This window comes from Galeopterus variegatus, unplaced genomic scaffold (genome assembly GCF_000696425.1).
Source record: "Galeopterus variegatus unplaced genomic scaffold, G_variegatus-3.0.2 Scaffold1227, whole genome shotgun sequence".
In the NCBI taxonomy this organism is placed as follows: domain Eukaryota; kingdom Metazoa; phylum Chordata; class Mammalia; order Dermoptera; family Cynocephalidae; genus Galeopterus; species Galeopterus variegatus.
The window spans coordinates 299,656-311,798 of record NW_007727338.1 but is presented as its reverse complement, the minus strand read 5'-3'; the positions used below and the strand labels follow the sequence as shown (position 1 = coordinate 311,798).

The 12,143-nt window shown below is 47.8% G+C and overlaps 1 protein-coding gene across 2 annotated transcripts in view; it reads right to left on the bottom strand.

Moving 5' to 3' along the window:
* Positions 1–1,618: 1,618 nt before the first annotated feature.
* The window catches only part of APCDD1 (adenomatosis polyposis coli down-regulated 1), a 29,833-nt gene continuing 19,308 nt past the window's right edge, over positions 1,619–12,143 (bottom strand). For both annotated transcript variants that reach the window (XM_008575722.1, XM_008575723.1), the window contains 2 exons: positions 5,046–5,367; positions 1,619–3,578 (listed from right to left, as the gene is read on the bottom strand). In XM_008575722.1, the coding sequence (XP_008573944.1) occupies positions 3,130–3,578; positions 5,046–5,367 (771 nt within the window). In that variant the 3' untranslated portion in view covers positions 1,619–3,129. The remainder of the gene's footprint in view (positions 3,579–5,045; positions 5,368–12,143) is intronic.

The window sequence follows — 12,143 nt, the reverse complement described above, 5'->3', positions numbered from 1 at the left end:
ATCATAGGAATTTGAAGAATAGGACATGTGATTCTCTTACTGGCAAAGAAAGAATGCATATGCATTTCTCACAAATCTAGAAATCAGTGGAAACATCCAAACTGCCTTCATTTGTTCTTGACACAGATGTTTCCTTATACTCAAGGACACTCAGAGGTCAGAGAAGTCTGCACGGGGCAGGAAAGTTCCCACCCACTGGCTCCATCCCCACCCACGCCCCCTCCAGGAGCCCCGCCCCAGGCTCTTCAGCATTTCCCTTCGAGGACAGTGTCCTGCAACGCCTCAGAAGACACTGTTGGCTCCTGCAGTCCACCGAGAATCAGTGGAGTAGAGAATGGCTCTTTCATTATCATTGAAGTTTTTCCTTCAATCAGACACCACTAGTCTTACATTCAAGTCATTCCGGTGTATGTGAGGGCCTGCTGAGGCTGTGCTGGGCTTCCAGCCCCTCTAATGGTGCCCTGCGTGTTGGCACTGCCAAAGGCCTAGTGGCCGCCACACACTGACCACTGTGGTGATTGCCATGATGATGTCACCTGGAAGTCACAGACGCTGAGCCCATTGTGCGCTGCTTTTCTGTCTCCAACACACAGTGAACTTGTCCTGTCTGAGTAAACTGACCTTTTGTTCTGCACTAGGTAGAGTTGGGACTCTAGGAATTTCCTTTTTGAACCCAGGGTCGCCTTGGACTTTGCAGTTTGAAGCCTAGATCACACCCAAATTCTACCATTGCCCAAAGAATAACTTTCTGACCTTGACTGTCATTAGCCTGCTACCCATGAAGATGAAGCCAGTCTGGCAGGCCAGTGAGGTCTGGAAAAGCCTTCCTTTATTTTTTCATGACTTTCTCCAAACCCAGTATTTACAAGTAGTGTAAATACTGCTAACTAGGAAGAGACCTGCCAGCGCCTGAGTGAGTATTATGGAGTATTTTAAGCCTGTTAAAGAATATTCTAGGGTCAGGCATACCTTCCTCAGAGATAGCATCTTGGTCTTGAGTTAAAATGTCTGACTCTTAAATCTGAATGACTCTTAGAGACTGATTGTTGTTCATTCAAGGTGATGAGAAATCACGTAACATGTCCTGCATCGTGGGGCACGTGGGATTTGCTTTTAGAGATCCTTTTTGTGTTAACACGACATAACCAAGATAAGATGTAATGTATACGGGTGATATAGCAACAGCAATAAATCTAAGCGTGTCAGTGATTTGTGAGTAAATTATATTGGTCCTTCTTTGTAATGATTTATATTGTATCAGAAAGTGATGGCCACATGAATTTCATGTCATTCCTAAGACATATGTACACATACACACATTGTGTACATGGTAACACTTATATGTTTGGTGTATGTTCATATGTGTGTATATGCATGCTGTGTAGCCTACTATTAAAAACTATCAATAGCTAAGTCTGTGTGAGCAGTTGTGAGTTGAGCAGCTATAAACCTATCGCTTTTATGGTAAATCACCGAGGTATTCTTTAGCAATGAATACAGTTTTTCACATGATTCTATGATGTCCTATAAAGATGGTATCGGTATTAAGTAGATTCACAGATAAAATGTATTTTGTGAGAGCATTTTCAATATCTTTGTTCATTAAACTTGGCAGACATTAAGTTAGTATTTTTATTTTGAATAAACCCCCTCAGTAGGCACCGCAACTTAAAATAGAATCTAAATATAAAGCACTTTGGTAGTCCGTGCCATCGTTATAACTTAATACCACACCGAATGCTACAGCATTCCATAAACTTACTTCTTAAATACAAGATGACTCTTAACCTGGACCACGGCTTCCATGTTCGCTTCCAGGCACACCCGGGCTTTTAGCTGCTCACAGCCTCCCTCGGCCGGTCTCTATCAGTGGTGACACTTGTGTTTAGTTGGTGCCGTTCACAACACCCAAACAATGGGCAGGTGAACTCAGGCACCTTCTGAAGTCTCTGTGAGGAAGCATCCACCTCTGTATAAGGTGACCCTGAAACTCACTATAGGGACAGAGTCAAGTCAATGGTAGGACAGAAACCGAGTCAAGCTGGCAGGTCCAATGCAATAAGATGACCACACAAAGCCTGGGCCGCATACCTCGTCAGGGTCTAAGAAAGCAAGCAGCCAGCATGGACGATTCCCACTGCGCCCCGTGACCAGCCAGCTACGGCAGCACCGAAGCCCTCCCCACGTGTTCACCTGCAAAGGCAGCAGAGATGCCAGAGCTCAGCTCTCTGCCCCTGCCCAGGCAGTGCGAGCCAGGACTAGCGTCCCCTGCGAAGAGGAGGCTGTGCGATGGATGGGCACGTTCCCTATCATTCCTGTGGCACTTAACCCACTGCAGCACCCGCGTGTCACTGCTCCCGTGGCCGCGGCAAGACTGCTTCTGCTTTCCCCGAGGATCCCTTTGTCTGCTGAGAGGGGAAGGAAGCAGCAGTGTTCTGCAGCCACCTCTTCTCTCAGCAAGTTACAACAACTGATATAAAAATCGTTTAAATTACTTTGAAACTTTAATTACAGACACTGTTCCACTCACCATTTCTGAAATGAAAGCTTTGTTTCTCTCCTTTTTTGCATAAAGGCTGTAGCGGTGGTTTAGCTAAACCTTGCGCGTCTTTTCCTAGGACATACCTACACCCGCGTCTCCTAACCTAACAAAAGGTGTCTAGATCGCAGTCCCAAACCAACCCTGCACTGGATTCCAGCACATAAAACTCGGAGAGTGAAACCATTCCAAAGGAGAACAGGAAGCAACCACAGTCAAACGGCAGGAAGAGTTGAAGCCCGATATTCGTTTCTCCTAAGTTCAACTCAGAAATATAAGAACAATTAACAGAAAAGGTGTAAGAGGGCCCAGCTCTCAGCCCTGCTCCCGCTACCAAGCACGCTCTCCCGAAACTCCCTGCCGTCTTAAAGTGCAATTACTGTTGTGGAGTCACTCAGGCCAGGGATCAGGCGGGACAGAGTTCAAAGCAGAAATCTCAAATGCACCGTTCATGACTCAGGGGCTGGGGCAGGGAGGGGAGAACAGGACATTCAAGTGCATCAAGAGACTAAATGTCCTTTCTTTTTGTAGAGAAAATCTGTAAATTGTAAGGAATCCTGGTCTGGAAAAATGGAGCTTTCTAAAAGTGTCTATCTGAGGAGGTTCCAGTGGGGTAAGGTCAACAGGCTGGTGAGTGTGGCGAGAAGCAGGGGACAGGCACTCCTCCCAGGCGCCCGGCCCGGCAGGTGGCCCCGACCGTCCTCCATCAAGTCCTCGGCTCGGGGCAAGGACGACGCACACTGGACCAGGGGCATCTGGTAAGATGTGGCTCTCTTCTCGGGCCTGTCTGGACTAGACCCATCACTGGGCCTCTGGCCGTTGAAGAGCAGATAGCGGCCCCGGGCATCCTGCTCCATTTTGAAGATCTCATACTCCGTGTGAGGTAGTTTGATCCCCAGGGCCACGCAGCCATTGGTGTGCGTCACGTCCTGCTGGATGCCCACCTGCCAGGAGCCCTCGGCCCCACACTCATTCCCGTTGAAGACATTGAGGAGCGAGGCTGTGGCTGCATCCATGGGGGTCACCTTCATGTGATTCACTGAGGAGGAGAGAGAAGAGCCCATAACTCAAGAGAGGAGCTACGGGGGGCAGAAACCCACCCTGCCAGCGTGGCAGTGCCCCATCATGACAAAGCTTTCTTTTCGAAAGACAGTCCTACCAACCCACCCGTCTGACTTCAGTAGCCAGAAAAGCATCCTCAGGCGGGAAGAGTAAAACGTGTGGATGTGAGTGGAATCACGCCAACGTACTGCAGGTGTGGCCAGAAAACACAACCCACGTGTGGTGTGTAAATGCGGAGCCGCGCTGCAGCGGGCCGTGCCTTGCAGTGTGAAATGAAACCAGAGCACAGTGTTCCCAAGGAGTTGGATTTGGTATTGCCGACTCTTTGGGATTGAAAATATATTCAACAAAATCTGGAATTTTGTCTTCATGAAAAGGTTTTGAGGTTTTTAAAAGTTGTGGTGTTAAATACTTACACTAGTTAGTATTCTCACAAATTAATACAGGACCATAAATTGGATATCTAAGATAAACTAGGCAGTAAGCGAGAAACGTATGGGTAATTAAATAAAACTCCAAGCACTTGTGGAGTATTGCTTTTGAAGGTCCTCCCAGGGGACCATGTTCTGTGTATAACGTGATGAGCTTGGGTGGAATCAGATACAGCTCACTCTCTCTCAGTCAAGTTTATCAAAAGTCCAGTGTTCCTGGAGCAAACCTCCCTTCCTAAAAGGAGGGCTAAGATGCTCCAGGATTTACTTGAGGTAACAGAAATATTCTATATTAATCTGACTGCACCAGGGAATGCTATCCTGGAAGAAGTCACACCAGGATTTAGGCCATCCCTCTTTATTTGGTCATAACAGGGCTGACACTTTTACAAAGTTGTTCAAACTTAAATTCTCAAAATAACAACCACAAGACCTCCCGCTGGTAACAGCCTGGTGCAGCCCATCCCTCACCCCCTCATTTAGGTGATCAGTATGTTGCCTGAACCTTCCCAAAGATGCTCCCACCTTCAGGAGTGTGACAGTTCTCAAGTGCAGGGCAAGCGCGGGGTTGGAGGTGGCACCTCCAAGCCCCTGCGGTGTCTCTAACACTCCTCTCTACTGTCCACTAGGAAGCACACTGGCTGCCAGAAAGTGTGGTGGTGTCAGGGGGCAGCAAGGGATCCACATGAGTTGTGTACATAAAGGAAACACACAGACTTGAGAATCCACTTGCAGTAACATCATCCTTGGGCCACACCCGACACATACCCTCACGCAGCAGCATGGACCCCGCCAGCATCTGGGTCTGTAGGCCAAGGCCACCCACCCAGCCTGTACCGAGCAGAGAGGTGCTCAGGGGGCATTAGGAAGGACTGGCTTGGGGCCAAAACTACTCTGATTTCTTCCCCAGCATCTCAAGCAGAAAAGTGGCCCTTTCTCTCAGGCTCTGCCCCAGTAGGTGTCACAGAACCGCTCCCTGGCCATTCTGTTGGGATTCAAGGTGAGACCCGTACCTTTGAACACGAACTCTGTGCCCCCCATGACCCTGGAGGAGAGCATGCCACGGCTGTAGCGGCCCCGGGCATAGATGGTGAAGGTGGGGTGCTTGCAGACAGGGTCGGAGTAGTGGTAGTAATGCCCCTCCCAGGTGTTGTTGTTGTCGTGGAAGATGAAGTGGCGGGTGAGGAAGAGGACCTCGGGGCGCACCTCGCAGCGCTGGCTCACCCACTCCCCGTGCAGGCCGATGGTCAGGTCAGCCTTTGGGGGCAAGATGGGTGGGCGGTGCTCGTCTGACCGGTAGATGATCCGACAGGCTATGCAGGCATGGTCGTGGTTCTGAAGCCAAGAAACAAACACACTTAGAGACCTCTGTCTTCCCAAGAGCACCATCTGTCTCCACATGCTTCCTCACAAATGAGTCTCAGCACAGCTGGGACAGAGCAAGGTGACAGGTCACTGTCATTTATGACCTGAACACCCAAGAGGCAACTGGAGCCATGCTCTGGTGCACAGATAGTGAGTGGTGTGCATGTGTGTCTGAACTCACAAGCACACATGTGTTTGCCTCACAGTGTAGACCTGCCTAAATATTTCAGCTGTGATATGGCCTCTCTTCAGAATCCTGTTAAGTTTTTGCACTACGTGTACCGAACGCCTGGTTTCAAAATGAAAGAATAAAATGGCAACACCTCACACCTGTTAGGATGGCTATTATCAAAAAAGCAGAAAATAACAAGTTGGTGAGGATGTGGAAAAACTGGAACCCTTGTGCCCTGCCAGTGGGAATGGGAAATGGTGCAGCCACTGTGGAAGACAGTGTGGCAGTTCCTCACAAAAGTAAACAGAGTTACCATATGATCCAGCTATTCCACTTCTAGCCATACACCCGAAAGAACTGAAGACAGGAACTTGCTGCCTGTTAACAAAGACACGAGGCTGTGCAGGAGCCGGCCCCTGGCCAGAAGCCACGGTCAGCCCCATCCTGAGCGCCAAGTGAGAACCTGGCGGAACTGTGGTCACTTCGGGCAAATGATGGCCCTGAGCTGAAGTATTTCTCTGTTCAGTAGCAGAGAAAAGCAGGCCATGCAGTTTGGGGCAGGAAGGCTTGTTTTCCACCAGTTGGGCCTGTGAGAATTTAGGGTGGAAAGCAGCACGTGGGAGGAACCTAGCTCTTAGGTGTTAGTCTTACCAAATTCCTAAACAAATTAGTTTTGTTTTATTGCATTAAAAAATACATAAGTTAAAAATCTACCATCTTAACCATGTTTAAGTGCACAGTCCAGTGGCATTAAGTACACTCACACTGTTGAGTTACCATCACCACCAGCCTTCTCCAGAACTCTTCACCTTCCCAAACCGAAACTCCACACCTGTTAAACACTAACCCACTTTCCCACCCAACCCCCAACACCACCATCCTACTTTCTATGTATTTGACTACTCTAGGTGTCTCATGTAGCGGGATCATACAGTGTTTCTTTTCGTGACTGGCTTATTTCTCTTAGCACGTCTTCAAGGTTCACCAGTGTTACAGCCTGTGTCAGAATGCCCTTCCTTCTTAAGGCTGAATAATATTCCATTGTACTTACATAACACATTTTGTTTACCCACTTATCTATCAATAGACACTAAAGTTCCACTTTTGGGGACTGTGAATAATACTGCTATCAACACGGGTGTGCAAATATCTGTTTGAGTCCCTGCTTTCAGTTCTTTTTTATTTTGTGACTGGTAAGGGGATTGTAACCCTTGGCTTGGTGTCGTCCGCACCACACTCAGCCAGTGAGCGCACCGGCCATTCCCATATAGGATCCGAACCCGCGGCCTCGGCGCTCCCAGCACCACACTCTCCCGAGTGAGCCACGCGGGCAGCCCCCTGCTTTCAGTTCTTTTGGCTATACACCCAGAAGTGGAATAGCGGGATCACATGGTGATTATGCTTAATTTTTTTGAGGAACTGCCACAATATTTTCTACAGTAGCTGCGCCATCTACACTCCCACCAGCACACACAAGGGTTTCCATGTCTCCACACCCTCAGACACTTGGTTCTGTTTTTGTTCTTTATGATTGCCATCCTGATGTGTGGCCTGGTGTCCTGCTGTGGTTTTGATTTGCATTTCCCTAATGATTAGTGATGCTGAGCACCTTTTCATGTGCTTCTTGGCCATTCCTATATTTTCTTCAGAGAAATGGCTGTTCAAGCCCTTTGCCCACTTTTTAATTGGGTTTTTTCAGTTGTTGAGTTGACTAGTTACTTTTTAAAATAACTCTTTTGCTGCCATTAAGAAACCAAAGATGTCATAGATAAGGGTAGTCTTTTGGCCTCTTTGTGGATACTGTTAAGGGGACAGTTTTAGCCATGGTTGAATAAAGAGACATCTCTGTTTTGTAGAGAGCTTAAAAAAACTCATTTGTGCTCCCAATTCTCACAATCTTTGGCTTGAATAAAAAAGAGACATAAAAGAACAGCTATGGGGAGCAGAAATTAAAGCCTGTATATTGTATTGACTCTAAAGTTTCAATTTTCTTTTTTTCCTTTTTTTTTTTTTTGATCACAACCCTCGGTGTCGCGCCCGCACCTCACTCAGCCAGTGAGCGGGAACCGGTCTGCATGTGGGATCCAAACCCTCGGCGGGAGCGCTGCCTCGCTCCCAAGCGGCGCACTGTAGCAGTGCGCCACCGGGCCGGCCCTAAAGTTTCAATTTTCTAAGGTGCTTTTCTTAAATAGCATGCTTCCAAGATTAATAACTGGAAAGAGGATTACACATGGAGATTCTAAATATGAAGAGTATTTTGTACTATGGGATATCATTTGCTTTGTAAAATTATCATTATTTTTTTTCTTTTTGGATGCTTGTTCTGATACATGATTCTCATTTGAGAAGTGTCCTTCCACGCTCACCAACTTGGCTTCCACAGCGCTCCCTGTCCCTGAATCTTAGAGGGCTATTTAAAGTCATCAGAGTCTCTGTGCGCAGAAGATTCGAAGGTTAACGCAGAGGGACCAGAAAGTGCTTCCTTGTTGCTATTCTTTATACTCACTATAAAAAGCTCTGACTCAGAAGAGGAAGAGGAGAAAAAAGATCCCTATACAATACATGTCTGAAAAGGAAGAAAAATAAACCTTATGCTTTATAAGTGAGCAATGTTCTGGGCAAAGAGTGTGGTTTTGCCTACTCTTCTCTCTGATTCCTGCCCAGCTCCCTGGTAACAAGTTAGATAACTGCAGCTCATGTTTACAGGACATATGATTCAGAGGAGGTTCAAGTATATCATCTCCTTAAGCCTTCCAACCTCCCAAAGAGACCACAGGAGCACTGTGCAGATGAGGCAACCAAGGCTCAGAGAGAGAAAATAACCTGGCTCAGATGACTTTCCAAACCCAAAGTAGAATCAAGACCGTAATGTGGTCTTGGGGATTGCAGAGAGCAATCTCCTGGCCCCACACTCCCTCTCAGACTGAGGTCCTGCAAAGAGCAGATGTCTCCAGTCCTCGCAAAAGGTCTTCTCCAGCTGATGACTGATGGGGACTCTCCAGGCTTTCTCCCATTCCCTGCCAATATTTATTTCTGGAGAGTTGGTTTGTCAACAGCATTTGCTGACAGTATCCACTTGTTTTCACCGTCTTCCCAAAATGGAAGAAATTACTTGACATGATCTTGTTGTGAATAGATCAGAGAAGCAGGCTGGATAAAACAGAAGTCTACAAAAGCAGCATTACTTGGGCTAAAGTTTTGTTCAAGGAGGAGGAAAAATGGGAGTAGATTATGGAAACTTTCTTTCCTAAGGTTTTGTTCCATGGGATAAAAAACACATTAATGTTTCTCAGAAGGAAAGTTGCTGTGGCCAATGGCCCATGTCAAAAGCTTTTTTAACTGCAATTTGCCATGTGTTTGATTAAATTTCTGCTGTAAAAAATCCTGCATGTTTGTCCTTCTTGGGTCTTCTCCATTGCATTATAAGTTTTTAAAGGACAAGACCAAAGTGTTCTTTCTTTTTCCTATTCCCCTGACACCCAGGAGAGTGCTGCACATGCCGTGGACAGGACGGAGGCTCCTGACAGGCTGACTGATGGAAAGCTGTCACCGGATACACAGAGATGAACAGAGAGGGAGCATTCAGCACAAATGACAAGAGCCGGCTGCCTTGCAGGACGCAGCTCCTGGGGTGCTTTCCAGGTCTGGGGTTCCAGAAGCTTGTGAACTCAGGCCCACTTTGATCACTAGCGGGGTCATGGCGATTCTACCTTCAGAAGGAAGCCGGGTGAATAGCTGTGTCCATGTGTGTTATGTCCCTTTAACTGCAGTTCTAGGTGCACATGGCTGTCTACTCTGCTGCAGTGCAATGGACTGAATGTCATGTCCCCCCCAAATTCACATATTGAAGTCCAAACCCCCAATGTGAAGGTATTGGGAGGTGGTGCCTTTGGGAGGTGACTAGGTCATGAGGCTGGAGCCTTCATGAATGGGACTGGTGCCCTTATAAGAAAAGGCCAGAGAGTGCCCTGACCTCTTCCCACCACGTGAAGACACAATGAGAAGTGGGCAGCCTGCACCCTGGAAGAGGGCCCTGAGCAGACCCCACCCTGCAGGCTCCTGATCTCAGACTTCCACCTTCTGCAACTGAGGAATATGAGTCTTTTGTTTACCAGCCACCTGGTCTATGGTGCATTGTTAGAGCAGGAGAACAGACCAAGAAAACCGCAGCCCAGCATGTGCTCCAGGAGATGCCACATGCACAGCAGTGCACTGACTGAGTGCAGCCTGATCCCCTGCCAGGAGGCAGGCACACGCTCCAGGGCACGAAGGACTCAGAGAGCCTCACGGACACTGTGTGGCAACCCCCAGCCTGGTCCAGTCATCCAGGAAGGAGCCCTGGCCTGGAAGATGAGGGAGAAGGCGAGAACGGTGGGCTGCTGATCCTGGGCTTCAAGCTGGCTACTGAATGCTGACGGGGCCGAACATCAGCCGAACACTCTTCTGTGTCCTGGAGTTAAGAGGGGGCACTTGACAGTCCTCAGGAGCAACAGACATTATACTTCCAGAAGTGGGTTTCTAAGAAGTTTAGAATGTAAGAAGTAAGCTCACAAAGGCCTTTCCTGTTTAAGGAACGTCAGTAATCACGCAAGGGATCATGTCCCCTCCACCCCACCTCTACACACACACCACAGACAGACAGAATAGCTTCATACGAAGGACCAGAGGAAGCTGGTTCTTTAGGAAAAATGACTTTAAGAATGGATTCCGAAGAAAATTGTTGTTTATTTTACTTGTTTGAATTCATTTGAATAATTAAAGTAAACTAATTTTAATAATTAAATTAAATCTACTGTAAATCCGGTTCCCCTGCCTTCCACAGGGCTCAGCTAACACTCCCAGTAGTGGAGACTCATAATACTGTTTAAGTGGCTGATTTCCTGCTCGCACAGGCGTTCCTTCTGTCCTCCCAGCTTTCTTGCCTTTTAAGGGATGAAATGTTTACCACTTGCACTGTCCCTGACAACAAATATTTCCTGGTCTGCTAACTCCTTAAATAAAGCAACCTTGCATGCCTGTTTATCTGCTGAAGTTCTCTGGAGTCAAGAAACATAACGAGCTGTTTCTGCAATAAAAGTCTATGCCAACAGCCATTAAGGCCAGCAATCCCAGGACACTTCAAACCCTGGCCCAAATAAAATGTCCACGAAAGCACCCCTCTCAGAGTCAAGACCCCACCTGGCTCCAGTGAGCAGTCACAGTTTTCTTTAGGAGGCATCCTTTGTGTGAGACCAGCTTCTGTAACTGTTTTAGGTCAAGACTTCTTGAACTGTGGGTCTTCCACCACCCTTCCATCTCCCATCACCTCTGCAAATCCCTCTCCTCTCCCTACACTGGCAGAAAAAGGAGCATAGCATTCTTCCACAAGCACCTGGCCCCTTCCACACCCCAGCAACCCTGTCACCCACACACCCAGGAGCTCAGCCGAGGACATGCTCAAGGAAAGGCCCCTTACAGATGGGCTGAAAGGTCCACAGCCCATGGCCACTAGACCCAAAGTCCCTCTGATGACACAGATACCAGGAAGTCCACAGTTAATGTGTCCTTCTCACATACTCTAAGAAGGCTCTGATAGAAAAGCTACCTCAAAGATACACGCCAGCCCACAACCTAGTTTAGGTAATAAAGAGCATTCCAGAGAATTCCAGAGAAAGCCCACCAGAATTTTCTCCTCCTTTCGCGTGCTCAGGCACTCTAAAAGCCTGTTGCTTTCCTTCGCCAGTGTGCAGCTCCCCAGCTGTATGTGTGCAGGGGTGGAATATTTAAGATCCACAGCTTGGGGCAAGCTGTCTGGTTTTCAGACAGCCCCTTTGATTTACGACCCTGTGGTTAAATCAGTTTGGGATTTTGGAGAAAGACCAATTCCATTTGCTTACAAGTCTGATCCTGAGGCTCTGGCGTTTCTAACGACCCTGGCAGTCATTTGCTTTTAATTACCATTTGATTCCATCACTGAAAGAATGAGCCCAGCCACCACCCTTCAGCTGCAGGTTCTGAAGAACCCAGGCCAGGGGACAGCTGCCCTGGTGTCCACTCGATCCAGGCACAGCATCTGCTTGCAGCGTTATTTCCGCTTGATTTTTTTTTTTTTTAATGAAGAGTAGCCAATTTTCATACTGAAAGAACCCTCCCAGGGCACCTGAATCTCTTCAAACATAATTTATTTGCCAAAGGACTGTGAACCTCACAGCAAAGCTGCATAAAGCTTAGAAAAACAAGTAGACTTAAAGTTCCTATTTTTACATGGTGTCCTGTTTCCAGAGGGGCTGAGACTCGTGGTTTCAAACTCAATTTAGCATTTAAACTAATTTTCAGCCAGGTCTCTATGGACCGGCAATTAGGGAAGGCGAAGAGTTCAAAGGAAGAGGCTCCAGCCCTCCTGGGCAGGCCCGTGCAGCCTTTGAAGATGCCCTCCCACCCCTTCCCCTGTGTCGGCCTCGGCCACAGCCACAGCGGCTCAGACACCCTGCTGCTGCAGTGCCCAGCACCCGCAGAGACACCACCAGCCACATGCACGTGCTCCTTCTCGTAGCTGTCCTGGGGAAGGATCTAAAAACTTCCTGAAGACGCCGCT